Source organism: Dufourea novaeangliae, unplaced genomic scaffold (assembly GCF_001272555.1).
Source record: "Dufourea novaeangliae isolate 0120121106 unplaced genomic scaffold, ASM127255v1 scaffold183, whole genome shotgun sequence".
In the NCBI taxonomy this organism is placed as follows: Eukaryota; Metazoa; Arthropoda; class Insecta; order Hymenoptera; family Halictidae; genus Dufourea; species Dufourea novaeangliae.
The window spans coordinates 19,918-44,737 of NW_015374055.1; the positions used below are offsets into that span (position 1 = coordinate 19,918).

General features: G+C 38.7%; 1 protein-coding gene across 1 annotated transcript; it reads right to left on the bottom strand.

Moving 5' to 3' along the window:
- Positions 1-473: 473 nt before the first annotated feature.
- On the bottom strand, positions 474-22,089 carry LOC107190007 (vascular endothelial growth factor receptor 1-like). The gene is given in 11 exon segments (XM_015578723.1): positions 474-635; positions 723-851; positions 1,660-1,765; positions 2,961-3,292; positions 4,521-4,755; positions 11,429-11,624; positions 15,013-15,237; positions 17,883-18,034; positions 20,055-20,154; positions 20,236-20,395; positions 22,045-22,089. Coding segments are annotated over 11 exon segments (1,842 nt in total).
- Between the last annotated feature and the right edge of the window lie 2,731 nt (positions 22,090-24,820).

The window sequence follows — 24,820 nt, forward strand, 5'->3', positions numbered from 1 at the left end:
CATTCATGGATTCAAACACAGTCTCGACCTCCATCGTCGAAATTCAATTTTCAAAACTATTAATATAAATTTTCAGATATCAATAAACCAGTATTACAGTAGGAATGAAGTGTGCGTTTTTTAGCCCGCTGTTCCCCCATAGAACTGTAAAAAGTACTCGAATAAATACATGCATGTCGAACCATCATTCAAACTCATTTATCTCAAGAACTACGCGTTCAGTTAAAAATTGTCAGGCGGTATTTAGGTACCCATGGCATAGATTCATCTACTAAATTCTCCGTAAGTCATGATACATATTAATACATTTTTTTAGTAATTATTATCGACGGCCCCAAATCTTTCCTATCCACCAAGTCCACGTTATCCTCCACCTCCTACGTGCCTTAATTATTCTTCTTGTTAAAATCTATCAACTGAAGATTCGTCGTGTTACAATATCCAAAATCTGGATCGGTCGGTTGGTCCACAATTTAATTTTTCGTCGCTTTCCAATTTTCAACAAACTCTGCCCTTTGTTCGTGAACATTGATGGGTTTCAACTAGGTGTCATAGTTCTCTTCCTTGTTCAGCATAGCCGACATCCTCACGGCGTTCTCCGAGTCGAAGATCGGGGAGCCAAAATGAGATCGTCCCTGACGTGATCTAAACCTGAATATCCCCTACTCGTCCTTTTCACTTTTCAGTGAGTCTCCTAGATTCTTAGGTGTGAGTGAGTAAGCGCGTTCATCGGCAAGTGAGGAAAGCATCGTGTAGTCTGGGGCGGACAGCATTGTCAGGTAGTCCTTCTTACCGCCTTCCAGCATCGTCGTATTCAGGGTCATGTAGGGATTGTTTAGGCTGACGTAGTGCTGGAATCGAAGAAAAACATTGATTACAAGTGTGGAGTTCGGACGTTTAGGCAAAAATCTTGAAGGGTTAACTTGGGTGTACTAGAATCAAACAGAAGTTAGTTGTCATGACGACCCAAATGAAATACAAACTGCATTATACGTATACTCTCACTGAAAGTATTATTCTGTTCCATGTAAGAATAACCTCGTTTCACTCGCAAGATGGATCTAAAAAGGCGTTGCAACGACCCAAACTCCACTTATGTACTGTTTTCGGTATCGTCGGTGACGCCATGCGCTTGGGCTATAGTGCTATACCACTAATTAGTAGGAGACCAGCAAAGATAGCGAGCTACGAGCAATCGCATGAGTCATAATCAGTCGGCATTAGTGCATGCTGCGTAGTTCGATCAACAACTCATTCGAGCGTGAGGTTATTCTAACGTGGGACAGAATTTAGTAATAAAATTTGGACAATAATGTACCGCAAAGGAAGAGTTAGTTGAATATTAACAATTTGTAAGTTGTAAGAATTGTAAATTTGTTAAATAATGATTAAACAGTGAATTTTATACATTTATGGTAAACTAAAATATGTAAGATTTGATGTACTAATAAAATTGATACAATTCAATAGTGTTCTTATTTCACCCTGAATCTAATAAGATCTCTGATAAAAGGTGCAATTTCCTACGAAATTTCACGTTTTATAAAGTTTAAGTGTGATCTTGAGTACGAAAAATCCACAAATATGTGGGAGTAGATTATAATAAAGTAATTGAATATCTTAAAATCTCCATTTACTCAAAAAAATGACCAAACTTACTGCTTTCACACTTTCCTCCAACAAGTCACCTATACTTTCTACCAGTTCCATAAAATTAGGACGCAGTGTGGGTTTGGCCGTCCAACACTGGTTCATTATAACATACCTATAAATTAAAAATTACAGAGCATGAGACTGTAACGTTAAATTACATTCTGCCGCGTATGATGTAACTGATTGTGCAACAGGTAGGTAAAATGGGTAATATCATTGATTTCCAAGTTTTTAAATTTAGTTAGTTACAATTAGATTGCGCAAATATTATTGCAAATATGCAGTCTGTTTCACTAGAGCGTTAGAACGATATCTGGAAAAACAATTGATATTTTTACAAAAATCAAAAATAGACTTATAGTACATCTAAAACACTACAACGCAATTACCTAATATAATGCATAATCCCCTAAATTTTCAAGTATAGCGTCTGCGCTTTTGCTCGAGTTTTCCGCGTATTCCTCGGGGAATGTCCCGGTTCTATATTTGTGTAATTTTATTAACTGCTTTAAAATAAGTATAGGCCTTCCACGAAGCTTGATGATGCTCCAGACATTTTTAATCGTATCAGTGTCTGATGGTTGTGAAAGCCAGTTTAGTGTTTGAACACCATTTTCCATTTTTCACGAAGTGTACAGCCGGCTCCGGTTTGTGGGATCATTGACTTCTTGTAACACCCAAGATGAATTATCTTCACCAAATCACTCTCTAATAAATTACAATAGGCCTTTAAAAATTTTTATGCAATTGTAAAAAATGTTAAAATGGTTTTGTCCTCTCTGTCACTTGTCATACGCGTTCGCTTCTCTTTTCAAAATTATCAACATTCTTTGCAACTCTACAGCGTTTCACTAATTTCCGTACGAACTCGTTTGACTTTTTCATGTAACAAGCCGCCGCTGTTGAAAAGATCAATTTCGGTCCTTCCGGATGTGTGCAAAGAAACACTGCTTCAAACTGTTTAGTTACACGCCGCACTCATTTTGAAATTCGAGTGTTTACAATGACAGACGAAGTCGAACTGACAGATTCGTAATGATGCTGTTTTAAACTTTTTTTAAATATCAATTATCTTTCCAGATAACGTTCCAACGTTCTTGTGAAACAGACTGTAAGTTTTTATGAATATGTCTCGAGAAACTAACATCAGACTGATACTTGCTTACTGTATTAAAAATTTGATCCAGTCCTACATAATACAGGAATCTCACTAAACTTTGTTAAACATCTTACAATATTGAGTGTCGAACAATCATATCAGCTACAAATGCATAAAATCTGTAATCGAGTATACAAACTGAACGTACATTTCAGAGGTAGCATACACCGGCTGTTCCATCCTGTAACCTTCAATCAGCTTCTGATACTGTTCCTCCGTTTCCATTCCAGGATACGGGGTCTCAGCCAAAGTGAAGAACTCCCAGAGAACTATGCCGAACGACCAAATGTCCGACTGAGTGGAGAAGATTCCATCTCTGATCGATTCGATGGCCATCCACTTGATAGGCAACCGACCATCGCCTTTCTTCTCGTAATTGCCGTATTTGTACATATTCTTCGCTAAGCCAAAGTCGCAAATCTTCACTACATTATTCTCGGCCAGTAGAATGTTTCTTGCGGCTAAATCACCGTGTAGCACCTGAAAATTTATTGTTAATCAGTGATCCGACTGTCTGTAAATCTGTGTAAAGTTAAGACTTGTAAACACTTCATTTCTCTGTCTTCAAAAATTGTCATGACACATTCTAATCAACATTTCGAAACTGTATAACTACTTTTAACAACATTTACAACTAATTATTGTTCTGTGGTTACACATTTAAAATTTGTGCCAACTTCAAAACGCCGCAGGGAACAATAAATTAACAGAAAACATAAATACGTGTATAATTACTTTAAATTTCAGTAAAAAATCCTTTTTTTTAAATTAATCTCAATCTTGATCGCTGTACATACATATAGGGTGCTACATTTTCCTCGATAATCGCATAAAAATATGAGTGAGTATTATTACTAACGCATACATTGGACGTAAAATAAAAATGAAAAAGTCTATGTATTAACACTAGTAACTTCCTTATACATATATTTTCGTGAGGGCTGAGAAAGCTAAACTGTACTGAGATGGTCCTTCGTCGAATACTTGGTAAATGGTCGAATGACTTAAAGAATTGAATAAAGCCACTGAAAAAGTCAATCAGATCCGTGAATTTATTGGCTGATTTCAGGATTCGATAAATTGGATCACTTGAATCATATTTAGTTTTTACTATAGAATAATAAAATATATGATTCTTTCTAACACATCTTGAAGGAGCACAAAAGTGATCGAGCTGCAACAATTGAGGACATGAGGTCTGACCATTTATAAGCTTGAATAAGAAAGAAAAATCGTTGACAACTCTGCGATCAGCCAAAAAAGTCATATTTAGTGTGTTTAATAAAGGTTCATAGTCGTGATCATTACACCGCATAGGGTTGTCTAGTCTAAAGGCAATGTACCTGATAAATTTATGCTGCACTCTCTCTAACATTAAGTCATATTTTGAAAATTGACGAGACCAGACTGTCGAAGCATACTTTAAATGAGGCCGGACTAATTGAAAGTACAGTCATTTAATGGTGTAAATATTTTTAAAATTAATAGAGAAACGTTTGATAAAGTCTAATGTTATGAGAGCAGTGCTTACAATGTTATCGTAGTGCTTTGAAAAATTGGTAAGTGGTCGGATGAAATGAAACACCCTTTACATATAAACAGTTAGCTGGGGGTACGAAACAACTGTAACCAAATTCTAGTAGAGAATGTAATAAATTTGTTTAATTCATAAATATGTAGAAATAAGGGATGTATCGATGGCACCTGCCTTTCTCTGACTAAGATATTCCATTCCGCGAGCGATCTGAAACGCCCAGGATAATAAATCCTGGCTACAAATCGTTTTTAAATCATGATCACTGTAGTCACAACAGTAGTACGTCCATCTCGGTTGAAATTTGCTGTTGCCGAGTACAGAACTGTCCGGCGACATACTAACATCCTGGGAATCCGTAATTGCACATCGATTGTGCACTGAATCGGTGCCTGAATTTCCACTGATACTGTGGACATATTTTATCCAATCAGATAGACATAAAAAAAACAAGAGTGTTACCATTGCAACCCTTCGCATGCGACCCCATTTTTATGGTTTTATGAACGCGAAGCATGAGTAGTTGGATTCTAATGCATTAAATGCCTGCAACCGGTATCTAGTTTTTATATATCTATTCCTACATGTTTAATAAATTAGCCGTTTTGTTTGCATGATGGCCTAGCTGTTGTGTTAAATTTGTTTATTAATCCATGAAAGTATATATTGTTACGACGCAATTCGCGTCGTGCCCCTCCCGGCCCGAAGTTTGACTCGGAGGCCGAAAAACCGAGAACCGCACCGTCCTCCGCCGTCTCGCACTCGCACCAAAATAGTATCGAAGCGCTCCTGGAGGATTCGTAGGGAGTCAACGCTCGAGTTTTCAGGACCGTGCACAACGGGGACCGTAAGACATGCAGGACGCGGGTATCTAGTTTCTAGTAGACAAAGTTTCTATCTCGGGGGGATAGAAAACAAAAGAAATTAAGGAAAAGGGGCTTCCCTCTCGACGACTGCGAGGATCGTTAGGCGCTGTGTCGACCGACGGTTCACCACGAGACGTACATACATATGTCGTTGATTTTACGTGCGGTACCTGCCTTGCGGCTCATCCACACGGCCCCCATGGGCGCGGAATTGGGATACGCCCAATCAGCGCGCAAGGTGTTGCCAGTTCACCTGTTCTCAGTCAATACCTGGGTGCGAGCCCGAGACATATCCACACCAATTGATGCGAACCCTTTCTAAAGCTCTACCGTCTCTGGTTAGACCGTGCCCGGTTGTGTTTACCGGAACTCCACGACGGGTGTGCAAACACACCCTCCCCCGCGATATGGCGTTACCACTGCCACCACGAAGGTCCAACCTCAATCGGCTGGGCGGGAATGCCGGGAGCCACCCCAGCATATCCCTGGGCTTGAGCCCAGCACCCATGGTACCATTTTAGGAATGGTTTTCCCCTCGAGCGCATCATCGTTCGCTCTACAAGTCTAGTTATCTCGCTTCATGACACTGGTCAGACAGCTCGGGAGGGATGACCCGGGATCGCCAATTCCCGCATGTTCACTTGTGGACACCTCTAAGTATGGTCTAAGGTACCTCGGGTTTACCAAGCCCGTGCCACTACAATCGATAAATCGGTGTGCGGACCCACGAGGATGCGAGCTCGGGTACCTCGGGGTCGCTAACACCCGTACCACAGCCGGCCGAGACCGACTGCGGCCCCTGAGGGGCACAAAACGTACAACGGGACTGGAATCGGCGACACGGACGTTTCCCTCCGAAAGGGACCCCAGGATGGAGGAGGCAGAGGGAGAGAACCTGGGGGGAGCCGCAGCAACCACATAGAAGGGTGTAAGACTGGAACCCCCGCAAGGCGGAAGGAATCTCCATGGCCAGGGAATTGTTCCACGGCGCGTCCATTCTTCCGGGAGACATGGAGAGAGTATGCGATCGCGTGAAAATCCCACGATTCTGGCATCAGTATCCTGTAAAGTTCTTCATTGGGCGTATAAACCCGGGTCCTCCCGCCCGTTACCCGTCGCTCATCGCTTCGTCCAAGCCCGCCCAAACCCGTAGCGGACCGAGCGGGTCGACATATATATCTAGGCGCCCAAACCCGCCCGAAGTTATCGCAGCGTGTGATCTTTCCACCTGTGCCCGAGTGCCCGCTAGAGTTCTGCATTGAACGGGCTGAGCGGGCTTAGCGGGCCTAGCGGAGATTCCACGGGTCGGGTGGGCTAGCACCAATCCGGGCGGGTATGGATGGGTTTGCGGCGCGCATCGTTGGGCTTGCGCGGTCCGGGTATAGTTCGGGCCGGACCAGCCCGGGTAGAGATAAGACAGCCGGGTGACGGGCGGGCTCAACCCGCCCAATGTAGAACTCTAGTATCCTGTCGTCGCCTAACGATACTCGAAAAATGACTTGGGTTGCGTTCGTCGAGATTATCACGTGTGCGACGTACATATTGAGTGAGTGCGAAGTCGCCGAGCGATAAAATTAGAAGGCGGAGGCGATCAGCCGAGAATCAAAGAGGTAGAGAGCGGTAGCGGCACCTCCGCGAAAGATAGAAAGACGAACATCGAGCAGAGCGGGAAATTGGCGTTCTTCCTTAGGTAAGCCTCCTCACATTGTTTCATACGGGCAACCTTGATCTCGTACTCGCCGGGACAATGCCGCGATAGCCGAGGTAGCATTTGATACCGCTAAAGAGTCGCGCGGGTGAATACGTGATTGTCGGGGGAAGGTTATTAAATTCGAATCCAGGCAGTTTCTTTCCAGGGCGCGGTATAATTTCGCGAAGCGCACCCAAGACAATGTAAAGTCTATAGTAGCCGGCGGTAGCGAAGTATCGTACGGCCGCGTATCGCGTCGGCGAATGCAATGTTTCGAGTGGTAGCGGACCACTGTGCTGCCGATTGAAATTGTTTGTAAAGACCTTGCGGATCGCGACGATAGTCGACCGTCGAACTACCAATTGTTAACCGCTTGCCGTACCTTTTAACTGGGAAGAATTCGGGCCCAAGCGGTGCCCACAAATGTTCGCGAAAAGAGCCGAAGCGGCAGAGACGTGTTGTCGGAACTTGAATCAAATGATATCTTGCAACTACCTGCGAAGTAACGAGGTCGACTCGTGATATTCATGTTTGGTTCGAACTTTTGAATACGAGTCAGACTCGTGATATTTATGTTTGACATGACATTACGACTACGAGCCTGACTCGCAATGTTTACGTTTGGCCCGAAATTCTCATCACGAGTCAGACTCGTCAAAGTACGGCAAGGGGTTAAAGCCTGTCATCTATTGTAACACTGTCTCGGTAGAGGCCGGCGCGGCAATTTTATTAAAACTTGTTATCTTATTGAGCCGAATTGCTTTCGTCGTGCAATTCTTTTTCTTTTGTTGTGTCGTTTCAACGGGATCTCCTCTCGCGGGGAGCGTCTTCCTTATCGATATTCGCGAACTCTTTTCTTCTCGACCGGCCTGACTGTTCGGTCTTCGATAGGGACTCGGATTTTGGTTCGGTATCTTGGAAATACCGATCAGCACTCGCGGGAGTGCCTGGCGCCCGGAAAATTGGATTGAAAGTCGCGGGAACGCGAATAGGGGGCCGGGACCGGGAGGGAAAACGTTGTACGTGTCGTGGAACGGCCGCGCGACCGGCCGAATTTCCTGTACCACGTAACAATATTTACAAAATGAACTGATAGTTTGTACGTAAGAGTAACTAAAAGAGATTTAGCTGGAAACGAAAGTTTTTATAGTATTTGCATTATGAGCTAGACAGTTACATATACATATTGTGTTCACATTTACGAACACATACATAGCAGCTGTATGCGATTAGGGAGACGTCAGGGACAGTTTCAGCCTTGGGAAACTTTTGACCTTCTGAACGATGACACGATGGCATCTCATCAAAGTAGTCGGAACTTATGAACAGGGTTTCCCATAAAGCTCTGAATATACATTAAGGGGGGAGACTCCTTTGGGGCCAACTCCGAATCGATCGAAGCGCGGATGTAAACAACCGGATGCCAGCGGAAACACAAAATCGATATTTGGGATGGCTTGATAATACGACATCTAGCGGCAGTACCCACAAATAAATTTGGTTCCCCGTTACCATCAAGCTGGGTTTGTGTATTTCCTACGCGAAGGCAGTGTTGCCGGAAAGTATCGTGTTTCTGACGCTGTTGCCTCATGTCCCGCATGCAATTCTACCCGTGAGGAGAACGATGGAATAGCTACGGCCTACGGCTCGTGGCGAGATTTCGATTATCGCCGAACGTCCAAGGCCCGCGACCGACCCATCGGCATACAATGTAAACAGACGTAGATGAGATAAGGAATGACGCACGAATGAAAATTTAAACTTTTACAATTTGCAATATATTTTAATGAAAATGTCATGAATGAATTGAAGAAATTCTCCCGATTAAAATGCGTCCAAATTCGAGTGTAATTGGACAATTGTTACTCATACGTAATGTTGCGGATGAAAATGATATATTATTGAAAATAATCCGAATGATGTCGTATTTGGACTCATTTCCACCGACAGAATCTCCTCAGTTCATTCGTGACACTTTAATGAATGTATACTGAAAACTATAAAAGATTAAATTTGCATTCATGCGTTTCATTCCTTATCTGTTTACATTGTATTTCGATCGTCAGTCGCTGGCCTCTCGCCCGGCGCTCAACAGCCCATTTATTCCTGCTGGCCAAAGTTAGTCGAAGGAACAGTCAAGCGACAATGTTCTTTAGCTAACGATGAGCTGAGGCAGACAAAAAAGTTTAAAAAGCCGCAAATCGATGTGATTCATATTGCACTATCCAAAATTCTATGCTGCTTATTTATTCACGGTATATTACAGTCTAGTCTGTATATACGAACTAAAATATGATTTGCAATATGAAACTGCCCGCGCGAGAGCGGGTACGTCAGCTAGTTATCCATAAAATGATTTGAATGTTTATGAGAAGTTAAAGATTAGTCTAGATAATTAAGTTTTAATGATTTAATTGTAATTAGTTGTTTCACAATGTACAGGGAAATGTTTGACAAAACACGCACAAAAATAGTAACAGACACTTTTTTCAACTTTTTTATCTTAGCCTATAATGAACATTCGAAATATGCCTCTTGTAGACTTATATATCTAAGAAAAAGAAAAGTGAAGCTGCGATGTTACAGTTTCCTTATTGCCATGACTAAGTATATCATTACTATCTATGTATATATATCAATAATACTGCTTAATAACAATAGTGAAATCGAAAGCTGGTTTTATGACCATTCTAGTCGACGTTCAACGAAACAGTATTCCTGTCTCTTCGTTTTCGATCGACACCCGATGGTGACTTTCAGAGTGACCTAGGTCAGGCCACCATTATCGGGCCCAGTCATAACAAAATTCGTCGGTCAAAGCAAAGAAGCTACGAGCACCGAAGTAGTAAAAAATCTTCAGGTTTATAAGTCGAAAGTACGAGTTTTTTAGTTTTGTAACTTATTTGTAACTCTAACTTGTAAGTCTAACCACTTTTAATAGTTTGTAACTTATACCCTGCAATTTTCAGCGTGTATGTATCTTAATTAAGTGTATAAGAGGTATTTATTAAAATTTCACTATAGGATCAGAAAAAAAATGAAAAAAGAACTTCTTAATATTTTTACTATTTTCTTCGCTATTCCAACAATTGTAATTTTTTCGAAATAACGAAAACATGTCATCTAATAAGTTAATCCTTCTAGCTTCTCAAAAAAACTCAAGTCGTTTGGTCCAATTTTTAAAACAAAATACGTACTGGAACAGGTGCAGACGCAGCGAAGATGATACGCTAAGTACGCATGCGACAGCAATCAGTTGTTAGTACAAAATCTATCTCCGCTGGGCGACGAATGAAAGATTGACAGAGCGTATGCGATTAATTGTGTTCCTTTTGTGTCTCTTTTATGAAATATTTGTGTAAGTATATAACACCTGCGTCAATTATGTCAATAAAAAATAAATAAATATCATTTCCAACAAGAGATTTGTATAGTATTCCATGTTTTTCGTATGTGGAATACCCGGAATATATATTGTGCCATTTTTACAATTTGTTTCTCGAGAATATCATGTCAAGTATCTCGTATGTAATTTCATTAATTAAAAAAATAAGCATCATTGCAAGTACGAATAAGAAGGTTCATCCTTGCACACATTAGTACGTATTGTTTAAATCTCGGATTTCTTTCCCTCGCGTCGTTCTTTTCCTACGTTCCGCGAGAATCGAAATCTCGCCACGAGCCGTAGGCCGTAGCTGTTCCATCGTTCTCCTGACGGGCAGAATTGTCGAATGGCAACAGCGTAACAAAACAATCGATACGATCCACCACGTGTTGCGAGGTTACATTTATCGACTCCCTCTGTTTTATCGATGCTCGTGGTAACGCAGGCTAAAGTGACTGACAAATACCATAAACGCCTCTAGCGGAGAATCCTTGAACTATACCACTGTTTATTTCTGCGTCTGGACGCATCAAATCGTAGGAACCAACTTGTGCCTTCCAGAAGTGATAAAGTGACTCAAATCGAATTTCCACGATAGTGTGATAGTAGTCTACAGGGTGGTCTGGTCTGCGTTTGACGAGAAAACCATTAAATCGTGAGATATTTGACAAAATGTGACTTGTGCAGCCATCTTGTGTGTTTTCATCGGCGTCTGTCACAATCGCACACTTTCTAAAATTCTAATTCTTTCAATTAGAATGTGTTTATTGGCGTTTATACGGACCAGACCACCCTGTAGGGAAGTCTACCCGTGAGTTCTATACCAGTGAAAAGTGTATTTGTGCAATTGTCGAGGCTCAAGTTGGTTCCTACGAAATCGAACGTCTCTCTTGCACATCGCATATACATACACGGTTCCCGTTGATTGTGTGAGTGCACGGACACAGCGCACGGGCCACGGAGTCTCCCCCCTTAAAACAAACTTTTTCGCGAGGTACTGATGATATTTATTATGGGTTATACCAAATAGTCTATGTCTAAAACTCTCCTTCTAAATCTAAACTTTTAATTGCCACAGCATAGATAATTTCCCATTTGTGCAGAATGGATAATGACTGTTATTAATGAAATAAAATGAAACATTTGAAAATAAGACATTAAGGCAAACCTATTGTTGCTGCGGACGCTGACGTTCCGCGTCAGGATATCCATACCGATACCACAGTCGAATTTACCGGTCGATGGATTAATTTGATTAATAAAATCACCCCTGTGCCGTAGTAAATAGTTATGCAAATTTCCAAATCGGCAGTACTCGACAATGACTAACAATTCACCTGAAAAAGTACCGAAAAGTATTAAATAAACTTAAAGAGGTTTCATAAAACCGCAAACTCATAAATTATACATATATTTGTGTCTGTCATGCAAAAGGTTTAAGAAACTGTGGCTGTAGGGGAGAGTGGGTAGGTTTATTTGGTTCGTTTTCGATTGATTTGTTATAGTTATTAAAATGAAAGATAAATACGCTTCAAATCTGACGAATTATAATTAGTAAGGTGTTACCATCCATGTTCCATTATGATTTCATTTTATTATTCCAGAGGAGTCTTTAAAAAGGTAATAGTTCCAAAACTAGTTATTTGGTCTATACCTCCCTTATAGGGGAAGGTTGGGACATTTAATTTTTGTATTCGTCTTGCAGTAAATATAGAAAAGTTTTATGTATGTATATATTTACTACCTACAAAATGGTAATACATGTATGTAAAAATAATGAAATAAATTAATAAAATTAAGACTCTGTAGGAATAACATAATAAACATAAAATAAGGACTCTGTTGTAATAACACAACATACACGTACATAAAGATATTGAAAACTGTTAATTGAATTTTTAATGTAGATTTTCGAAACTACTCAAGTCCATATCGAATTTAACAATTCTGTGTTTTGTTTGTGCTAACTACGTTATTTGGTCACTTCTTACCCATACCTCCCGCATCCGAACGTTCAGAATAATAGGCCTCTGTTGCTCAAACCACGTGTTTTAGATCCTAATTTGTATTCTGTAATTGTTGCTGATAAATAAGTTTGTCCATTAAACTTTTTTCCAACACGAGATATCTTATATGATCTTATAGCAGTGATTTATATCGGTTAGCAATTTGTATTAAAGTTACCATGAAACTGCCCATATACTTGCATAAAACTAAATTCGCACTGTACAAACTTCTCGCTTCTGTATGAATACTCCTACTACTGCAACAACGAACAATTGAAATGCAAATAAGGTATGCGTAACAAGGACGGAAATACACTAACTGACTCAAAATTACCTACTCTCCCCTACCAATGAGTAACCGATTAATTTTTCCTTGCGATTGAAATATTGTGTACATATTCAAAATATCTTGAGAACAATAGGCGACCATCGATTTGCTTTATTAAGATTCTCGAAAATAAATACTTTTGATAAAAAAAATCCAACTCAAATTTTGATCTCCAATATTCACTGGGTGTTCTGTGTAGAGATTCTTGTCACAAACACAAATCCGCAAGCCGACTTGTTCTATTATGCACAGTTTCTGAAAAACATGCGTTTTTGTAAAAACGCGCGATTTTTAACAAAAATGACTACTACGCGAAACCTAAAAACGTCTGAAAGTTCAATTTAGTTAATGGGTCATTCCACGCGAAATCGGACACCTGTTGGAGCACCATGTCGGATTTTGTTCCAATTTGGATATGTTATATATTTTTTATTGATATATAAACATATCTCGAAGGATTTTTGAAAATTTAACAAATTGTAGATTTTACAGCTGTTTGAAATTTAGGGTCAACCTTTTTTCAATAAATCATAACTATTGAACTAACAAACTCATCAATATGAGCTTTGCGGATACTTACAGTGGAGACATAAGAGTACCAAATAAAAATTATTTCAGCTAGAAAAAGATATTTTCTAATCATTTATTTTGCAATTGTTTTAAATGAATGCCCTGTTTTTATACTGCTGAACTATTTAATGAACTAAATAATAATACTCCGAATTCATGCTTTATCGGTAACGTCGAGTATTGACATTAAAATGGTAACAGGGCGACGTAACCCTGCGAACGTGGGACAGAAAATAGCATTGGATGATAGGCCTATTCTATATCTCGTCAGTGGTAGTTTTTTTCTTTATTTTTTTTTTACGGGGGAAACCTTGAGCCGGCTAATGTGGGGTTTCACCCACTAAAAACCCCCCGGTGACCCTCGGGCGTAAGGCTGGCAACGGGATCGCTCAGCATAACCGCGACCAGTCCCGCCCATTGCCCTCCCCTATAGGTGTTTAAGGGAAGAGCTCTTCTCTGGAGGGGGGGCAATTGCCCCCCCCCGGGACGGTTGCGATGCCGTCCCTCCACCTCCTACCAAAAACGCCGAGGGGTCACCTCTCGACGTTGTGTTTTCGTGGGCCGACCGCGAAAGGAGGTGGTACCCCCAGTACCCCCAGTACCATCTCTTGGGCCCGGATGCCCCGTGGGCGACGAGAGGGTCATTACGGCTGTGACTTTATGAATCGCGCCACCCACGGAGCAATCGTCGGTGGTACGAGGCTAGCCGGTACAGCTCCCCCGTTCGAGTCGATAGGCTTCGACGCAGCGTTAACTTCAATCAATTTTCATATCGCCAATTTTAAAGTCGCAACATTTTAAAAAATTTGTCCATAAAGAAGACAAATAGGACTACATCCTCAATTTTTTTTTCAAATTTTTCAATTGGGCCCTACTATTATAAAATTACATTTCTTTAAACCAATTACAAAATAAATGGTTAAAAAAGATTTTCTTCTAACTGAAATACTTTTGATTAGGTACTGTTATGTCTCCATTATAAGCATCCACAAAACTTATTTTGATAAGTTTATTAGTCAACAGATAATTCATTATTCGACCAGTCGACCCAGTGTAAATAGACGCTGCGTTCACTTCAATTAACTTTCATACGGCCAATTTTAAAGTGTCCATATTTTTAAAGATATGCCCATAAGGAGGAAAAATAGGGCTATATTTTCATTCTATAAAATTTTTAAATAGTTTGGTAGTATAAAAAGAGGGCATTTATTTAAAACAATTGCAAAATAAATGGTTCAAAAATATCTTTTTTTAACTGAAATTATTTATTTGCTACTCTTATATCTCCACTATAAGTATCTATAAAGCTCGTTTTGATCAGTTTGTTAATTCAATAGTTATGATTTATTGAAGAAAGGTTGATCCTAAATTTCAAACAGCTGTAAAAGCTACAATTTGTTAAATTTTCAAATATCTTTCGAGATTCGTTTATATATCGATAAAGACGCTCAATAATCGTCCAAATGATGCTCCAAAAGGTATCTGATTCCGCGTGGAATGACCCTAATAAGATAGAGGAGAGTTTTCTAAAAATGATTGTCAGTGCCGTAGCTGCATTGGTTTATATTCAAGAAACTCTCTTTTGCTTTTACAACTGAATTGAACTTTTCAGCATTCTTAGATTTCACGTTATACACCAGTTTTTTCCCTAAAATCGTGCGCTTTTATAGACACTCGTATTTTTCAAAAACTGAGGGCGATTGAGCATTTCAGCTTTCGATTGCGGGTTTGTGACGGCAAACTCTACAGGGGGCACCTAGTGGATACTGCCGACCGGAAAAGTAGTTTTAATTTGTTGGACAGTGTAATCGGGGTACGTACTTTTGGAGATATTTTTCGTACAAGCACCAAGTAGATCGACAATGTTCAGGTGCTTCCCAAGATGCGTCATGATCTTCAGTTCGCTGGCAAGGGCACAAAGATGCATGCCATTGGTTTTACGACGCGCCATTTTCACTGCAACGGTGGTAACCACCTCGTTTTTGCGAATTCCTGTAGCTTCTGCTTTCACGACGACTCCAAACACCCCACGTCCCAATATTTTCCCTGCTCAATATTATGAAATTTAAATACCATATTAGAAATGACCAATTATCAAATTATGCATACTTAGCAATTATTTTAATTAATGTAGTATATAGGGTATGTTATTTAAATCGATCCACGTGAATTTTTCTGAAATCGATGACGATTCCGAGAATGTTTCAAAATAAAATTTGAGTGATTTCGAGAGGTAAAAGTTGATGTAAGTAGTGTTTTTGCAGCTGGAGGCACAGAATAAAAACTTGCTGTTTTTATATGGAATCGTATATTTACAAACATGATAAATATTGGAGTTCTAATAGAAGATAATTGGAGTAATAATAGAAAATATACATATGAAAATTAACGATCATTAATCAGGATTTTAGTTACTTTTGTCTAGATATCATAGAAGTTTAAATACACTAAATTAGATTGATGTAAAGATAAAGCACTGCTTTCTATACATATGCGCTGATAAAGCAGAATTCGTTGAGTATAATTTTTTCTGTATGAATTTTTTTACATCTTCTGAAATTTTGTGTACTGTTTTGTAACTATTAACTTGTAAGCATGCATGATCTTTTAGAGGACATGGCTTATAATTTTCTAATGAAGTACTTCTTGGAGCACTCCATATGCGCTTCATGTCACTGCATGACAGAACATTTAATTTAGATATGTCATTTCTATAATAGAATAATAACAGGAAAGTATGCATGTAGTTAATATTGAATTGGAGCAATTATTGTTTTATGGTCATTCCACGCAAAATCGGACAGTTTTTGGAACACCATTTCGGATTTTGTTCAAATTTAGATATGTTGTAGTCTTTAGCGATATATAATCGTATCTCGAAGAATTTTTGAAAATTTTTTTAATTCTTCTTCCAGCTGTTTGAAATTTAGGGTCTACCTTTTTTCAATGAATCATAATTTTTTTCAAATTTTTAAATAATTTCCCGGTATAAAAATAAGGCATTTATGTAAAACAAATACAAAATAGATGGTTAAAATATTTCTTTTTAATGAAATAAATTGTATTTGGTACTATTATGTATCCACTGTAACCACCCGCAAACCTCATTTCGATCAGTTTGTTAGGTCAATAGTTATGATTTATTGAAAAAAGGTTGACCCTAAATTTCAAACAGTTGTAAAATCTACAATTTAAAAAATTTTCAAGAATCCTTCGAGTTACGTTTATACAGTGTGGGGCAATAACTATGTCCATTTTGAATATTGCCATTATTTGTAATAATATGAAAAAATGTTATATACAAAACTTATACGGTTTAGAGGGAGGCATATTGTGACACAAACATTTTCTGCGTGGGTGAAGGCATAACGCTCGTATGACATTCTCACCCGATTACAGAGCTTCGGTACTGTGGTGGCGTTGCTAATATTAAAACCCAATAGGATTGGGTCATTCCAAGCAAACTGGTCCAATGTCGTTGCTCGACCATTTTTTTTAAATCCAATTTGTTTGTGCATGCTTACACTCATATGTTCACACTTCAAAACAAGCGTCAGTTTATCCTAGTGATTTTTTGTTTTGTATATAAGAACAGACATTAAAATATCTCAGTGTCTGCTGATCACAGCAACATGGGACAAGAAGCATGTTTTTCAGAAAAGAACAAGCTATAATTGTAAACTATTATTGTTGCATACTCTATTATCTTATACCTAACTTCTCTAACCTAAATTGAAGTCCAGTTTGCATGTTTGATTACTAGAAAAATGAGAAGTTGAATTGAAAGTGTCGGCTAGACGGGGTAAAGTCTGAAACTTAATTCTGGTTTTTCTTGGTAGAGCACATGCCAATTTAATAAGTTTTAAGTCTGAGACTTAATCCTTTTTCTTCTATAATTTCTTAAACATACATGGGCTAATTATCTTTGGTGCGGGACGAGATAAAATTCTGAAATTTGGCCATTTTCTTGTACTATGGGCGTACATTACACAGCGAAAATTTGGAGATTGAGATTCAACTGGAAACGGAGATACTATCTCTGCTCAGTTCCAGGATGTAAGTGGATATAAGTAATAAAAATACTGATTCTTATGGGTATGCCGTTCCCAATTCTTTACTATTGCAAATCATTTGTTACTTCAAACTCATTCCTAGTCATAATTATGACTACATTAAACGATGAAACACCTATTTAAGTGTTTTATGCGACATGCTATATTTTATGTCTAACTCGATTGGAGTATCGTTCTTTCCCGAAGTTCCCCCAGAGAAAAGTATTTTGCGCTATAACTCTTTAGCTATGCGGAATATCAGGAAACATTTCAAATAAATGTTGTAGTATTTGATAACAGCCATCTAAACATAAAAGAAGTATGTAATAGACCGTTCCACTTAAAGAAAAAGTTGTGGTTCCCCTCTCCCCCCTGCCCCTAAGAGACAACCACCCGAAATATTTGTGTCCTAAATGGTTAGCTCACTTGCACTGTTTAATTTAAAAGAGATTTTACTTCGATATCCGTTATAGTTTTGGAGAAAACAGCTTGTAAAATTTTACGTGGGACGATCTATAGATCGAATAATGTAATGTTCTCGTTCAAGGAAAGCATAATACTAGATTCAGACTTGATTTAACAAAAGAACAAAGGTTTTTGTGTCAATAATGCAGTTATTAATTGAAAAAAAAGCTTCACCTAATTTCAATCTGCTCCTCGTAAACTCCCATTTTTTGTCATAAGGGAGCAATTCCGTCTGATCCTCCACAGTTAAGCTCGGATTCAAGCATTGTACCGCCCCTTCCTCAAAGTGTATCAGGACTGCTTCCATTAAGTTCTTCCCCATTTTCAGAAAGTTTGAAAATATTGATAAAATTCGATCGGCGAAGCGTTTCTATGTATACAGGGTGGACCACGAAATGTGATCAGCTTACATTATTCTACTGCTGGCTGTTTGATCAAAAACTTTTTTTGTTAATATAACATGATTCCAGGAGAGCTTTAAGATAATTGTATTAATTTTTTTGTCAACCCTTTTTTCCTAAAGTTTTTAAAGTCACTTTCAGTTTTTTATAGATAACCCTATAACTATTTTAGGCACATCTTTTAGCAGATACTGACACGAATTCGGCAAGCATCATAATAAATAATATTATTTCTTCTAAACCTAAGAAATATTAAAAATATATTATTACCTTGCTCAAAACGATGTTCAAAATGGTGTCCATCAGCTGCAATATACTCGCACAAACGTTTACGAAACGATTGCTTAGTTCTATTTCTGATGCCTGCACTGATGGTTAAGCATACTTCTACAATTCTTTGGTGCATATTTTCCGGTGTCCTTGGAATTTCCTTATAAACGATTTCCTCCAATGCACCCCATAAAAAGTAATCTAACAGTGTAAGATCGGGAGAGCGAGCTGCACAGTTGACTACACCGCCACGACCGATCCAGCGTCTTGGAAATTTCCTACCTAGTACAGAGTCTTCTCGATTATCGTCCCTAACTGGGGTCCGCAAGGGGACGATAATCATGGACACCGCAAAACGCTTCTGACCCTCGTGAATACGTTTTTTTTCGAAGCTGGAGCCTCGGCAACTCGCCTTTGTAGTATTCCGAACGTAGAAAAGGACAAGCCAGTGAAAAACAGAGAATAAGTTTCTTTTCCCACTCGACTCGGCTGCGTGGCCCGCCTGCGACGCTCTCGCCGAACAATGATTACATTAAAGCCGACCACACAGTCCGATTGTGTGTGTACCGTTTCGGCCAATAATAAAAATACGTGTGACTGAAGGTGATCCAGCTACATTTTATTGGTCGGCAGCTCTCTGGGCAGTCGCTGACGATTGAACGCTTCGACTAATCGTCGTACATTCTCCAGCTTCGTCCATCGAGTCGATCGAGCGTATTCATTGTTGCCCGGCGCGCGAGACAACGCTAATGCAACGACGAAACTTTTTTATTTTATTCACTTTTACTAGTATATTGATATTTGGTAAGATTAAAGTGATACCAAATATGACATAATTTGGATCATATTTATTCATGTAGAAACTGTTAATAGTTCATATTAGCTCATTATCGATTCTTATAAATCATAAGTAAATATGACCCAAACTGCGTCGTGTTTAGTATCATTCTAATCAGAAAAATCTCACCAATTGGTTTATAAATCGTCGATCGTTGCATTAGTATTGTCTCACCGACACCCGGGAATGTAACCTTTTTGTGGGCTCCCAACGTTCAGTCGTCGGTTCGTGAACGGGAAGCCGTCTCGGCGCGCTGCGGTAACAAAGTATGCGGTTGCCGAGTTCCCCGGCCCCCCCCCCCCCCCCCACCTCAGTGGTGGGGATGACGCCTGGACAATAATTGCATATCAACAAAGAGTCAATAATCGCGAGGACTCAGTACATACTTGCCATGCTGCCATTTCATAATGTGCTGAACAACCGTTATGTTGGTACCACATCTCATTATGATATCCTAACGGCATTTCATCGAAAAAAGATAAATAAAAATAAAAATGAAGGATCGGAGCTACTTTGTTCCAACGCCCATCGATAAAACGAAAATGAACGGCCTTAGATCCCGTCCCATACGCGAAACGAGGTTATTCTTAAGTGAAACGGAGTGTGGAGTAGATAAGCTCTCCTGGTTACGAGATTTATCTACAAAAAACTTAAGGTAACTTTGAAAACACTGGAAAAGGGGGTTAACAAAAAATTTGATATAATAATCTTATAGCTCTCTTTGAATCATATTATATTATCTAAACAAATTGTGAGATCCAACAACTAGCAGGAGAATAATCGAAGCTGATCACGTTTCGTGGTCCACCCTGTATAATACTGATAATTGCACTTACCCTTTTTCGACGGATCTTGATCGTGAAATAGAGCACCAAGATTATGACAACGAAAACCACGAAGGCAATTATGACAAACAATTCTTTGGGTAGTTCTTTCCCTGTGAACATAAAGAACACAGAGGTAAGAAACGTTATTCAAAATATTTGTATGATGTACTTCTTTTAATTTAGCAAATTGCCTTTTACTATTATTTGCTGATAATTTTCCAATTTTCCCCTACGATTGTCCACTCGACACGAGTAATTGCCACTGTCACTCTCCAGCAGATATTTTATATGCAACTCTTGATTGTTGTGGAGGAATATGAACTGGTCATTGGTCCACAACATAGTGCCATCCTTAAAACCATTAGAAGTTTGTATAATTTACATCAAGATGAGCATCCGAATACAATATTACGCCTCTACAAACATATCGTTTGGGACAGTCAACTTGAATATGGAGAAGAACAAACACGATATTACAGTCGTTTCATTCAATAGCGATTAGTTAATCATTCTCTCCTTTCTTTCTTTCCATTAGCAAAACTATATCCCGCCTACTTTTACCTAATGTCGCGATATGGTGAGTACAGCGGCATGATTCTAAAGTGAGCGACAAAACGCGGTGATAGTAATAATGTTAACCTATTGGCTGGGGGGGGGGGGGGGGGGTATTAACGTGCAACAACGGTGCGGCAACGTAGTTGCGGTCTGAAATACTATAGATTAATTAGTTAACGTACATTTCTTTAAAATATACTTACGGTGTCGGACGTCCATGTTACGTGCAATATTTACCGCAGTTTCATAGAAGAATGTACGATCGTCGCAATCGCATATACTGTCTTCTTGTTTTGAAAACAGAATATTTATATACAAAATAGGCAAAAATTATACGCTTCCTTAGATACATCTCTATTTTCGATAGTACCAGAAAACGCACCGACCATGATTTCTTCCGGCCACACGCAGTCGCCACACGTCTAATAAACGCATGTGTACGAGGGTAGAATGAAAATTCCCGGGCCTCACATAAAGAGGGCACTATTATCATCAATGTTTCGATGACGTTGCATAATTTAATTCTTTGTTGAACATGCTTACATTTGAAGTTTCAAGTCTTTACGTTATTTCGTATTGGTGTGACAGTCGGTCACAGTAAACGCCTCAAGTAATTTCAAAACAATGGATAAAGTGGAAATTCGTGCAGTGATTAAATATTTTTTTTAAAAGGCTCAACTGCAATCGATATAAAAAATGAGCTGGATTCAACGTTGGGGAACTCTTCTCCGTCAAGTACAATGTTAAGCGCTGAGTGGCTGAATTTAAAATGGGACGAACCAGCACCAATGATGAACCACGCAGTGAACGTCTCATTGAGGTGACTACGCCAGAAATTATTGAAAAAATTTTTAGAATCGTTTTGGCAGACCATAGAGTGAAAGTGAATGAGATAGCAGAGACTGGAACGTGTGCGTAATGATATGCAAAAACAATGTGGAAAGGATATTTCAATCGATTGTTTGGTACTTTATAAGCGCAATCCAACCGAACTTTTATGTCGATTCATAACAGTTGATGAGACTTAGGTCTACCACTATACTCTTGAGACCAAAGAAGTTGCTATTCGTGCGGGCAGGATAGCCTGCTATGAGAGCGAGAGAGAAAGCTATCTTACACATGAACGCCGATCGGTTTGAAAACACAGTTGTGTCGGCCATAACCGATCGGCAGTGAGCACAGTTCGTTAGAACAGTTCCATTAAGAACACTAAGAGAGAACTTAGTGTCTTAATTCTTGTAGATTGGATTAATTTCCCTCTTCCGAAAGAAAAGTTTATTATAGCGTGTCCGTGAACCACGTTTCGCGGAGAATCGCATAATTTATATATACATAGATTGCCCAGAATTGTATCCGCGTGCGTGCGTAGCATGATTCGTTCGTGCGTTTGTATTCAGTAGTCCGCTTAAACAATCATTCCTTTGTATTTTTACATTGAAACTTACACTGTGCACAACAATCAAAATTATTCCTTCACTCTCGTTTGACATCCTACATCCACCCGAGTCCGAAAAACGATTAGAATTGAAATTGCTTAATATTTGTGTCGCGACAGTTACGCCGCCAGGAATTTAAATCTTCGACCTTTGCGAAGAATCGCGTGCGCTACTCCAAGGCCTTACACATTGTAAGATACTACAATTGTTCAACATATGTTAACACACTCAACATAAATTAGTGGTAATTAATAGGTTAATTATTAGAGTATAAACATTCACATAAAGGGTCTAGCCGGGTAAGCATGGGCAAACGGCTCCAGCACCAATTTTAGTACTTATGTTTACCAAATAATGCTCTTTGCGTAAAAAACAACCGTGAGTAATTTCAAATCTCTATTCCCTCTCGTGAGGGTGATACGGGGACAACAACTTCACCATTTTTTTTCTTAACAACTAGTTCAGATATTTGAATGCTTCAAAATGCAGATAGTAGGTACTTTTTAGCTCTAAAACATATATTTTTTCCGAGATTATAAATTAATTATTAAGGGTAGAAATAAAGGAATAAATATTTTGGGGGGTGGTTTTTGCAAACATCCCTTCGAGTGACACCTACAAAAAAAATCAGAAGTAACGCGTCATTATTTAGTTTATTATCGATATAAGTTGCAGGAGGGTCAGATTGGTGGAACATATTTAAAAAAAAATAAAACCTATATAATACTTCTCACAGATTATACTAAAGGGGCCGCATGATCAATTGGAAGGCCGAAAAAACGTGCATGTTTAGGAATTTTTTTTAGGCAAACCTAGAAAGCTGTTGATAAATGTGATTATGTTGTAAAAGTTACGTATTCAGTAAGTTTCAGCAATTTTTTATCCAACAATAATACATAGTATTCACGAAGCGTATTTTTCGTGAAACGCTTTGCAATAATTGCCGCTACTTGAAAATGAATCATTTGAAATCAAAAATTCGAAAAGTTTTACCTGGATAGTATGTTAAAATATTTAGGAGAAGAACTCGTTTAAAGTTTTGTGCGTCGTTTTCACTTTAATAAAAAAGTAATTTTTAACATACATCTTATCGATTCTTGATCTTCGAGTCCTTTAACTTAATCTTCCTCATCGCTGTTTTCCTGAACATCGGCAGTTATTTTCATTGCATCAAATAAATTCGTCAATATTTCTGCTGGCTTAACAATTTTTTATTTGTAACGCCCATGACATAAATAATAAATAATTACCGCCACGTGAGAACAGCAATCAACTGTTCTATTGTCATTAGCGCAATCGCAGGTATATCGTTGTATACCTGTGTAGCTGTTTGTGTTCGGTTGGTACTGAACGTAGCATTGGTATGTCTTACTATTTATATGTCTTGAGCGGACCTCCATTTTTATAAGATTACTGTTTTCTTCATAATAGTCGTCGTTCAAAACATCCTCAGTGTTCATTAATTCGGCAAAGTAACATATTGCTTGTGACAGCTGCTATGTACCGCCAAACAATAACGACGAAGGTTAAGTTAAAGAACTCAAAGACCAAGAATCGATAACATGAAAGTTAAAAATTATTTTTTTATTAAAGTGAAAGCAACGCTCAAAACTTTGAACAAGTGAATTCTTCTCCTAAATATTTTAACATACTATTGTAATCGTTCCGATTACATAATCAAATATCGTAGAGACACGTACATATGTATATATATATTTATATATAAATACACTGAGCGTCAAAATTAAGGAACCACTAAAATTTTCCCAAAATATGGGTCATTTTCAAATGACTATATCTCCGCGAAAAATAGTTATAAAAAATATTGCATACGACCATTTTGTAGCCTGAAGTTTCTGGTTTTTGAACCGGGAATTCAAAAATTATTTTCACGTAGTATGTTCCATTTTTTTAAAGATGAAGCGCAGCAAGCGAATGTTAAAAAAAGTTGGTCAACTTTGAGAGGATGCGTGGGCCAAATAAAATTTTTTCTGGTAATCCCAATGGAACACTTTTAGAGAGCAAATTTTTTTCTTTAATTTTCTTGTTTTAATTTTGTTGAACAGTTTTTATTGGCTGAATTATTCGTCATCACATGAGAAAAGGCACTTTCAAATTTGAGCGCCTGTAACTTGCGAAAGCATGATCGTATAGAAAATTCCAAAAGAATTTTGGAAAGCTGAGAGATTTCTTTTTAAATTCCTTCAGTATCCAATTTGTTGAAAATTTTCTTCGTCGTATACAGTCCATTTCAAAATAACGTAAAATATTGCATAATCACCATTTTTCACAAAACACGATGCCATTTCAACAAAAATCGTGGAATCTTTCATGTGTCCACGTTTTTTTCAAGTTAAAGGTACGCGTAACGCCTGTGCCAGAGGCCGAGCTGATCAGATTTTTTTTACCCTATGCGCTCGATAGAGAAACTTGCGATATGGTCTGAAAAATTGATGAATGACTCTTTTGCGGTACGTTTCCTCTTTAAGGGGGGAGACTCCTTTGGGGCCAACTCCGAATCGATCGAAGCGCTGATATAATCAATCGGACACTAACGAAAACACATTATCGATAATTGGAACAGCTTAATAATATGACATCTAACGGCAATACCCACAAATAAATTTTGTTCCCCATTACCATCAAGTTGGGTTTGTGTATTTACTACGCGAAGACAGTGTTGCCTGACAGTATCGATTTTTGACAATTCTGCCCATCAGGAGAACGATGGAATACCTACGGCTCGTGGCGAGATTTCGACTCTCGCCGAACATAGGAACAGAAT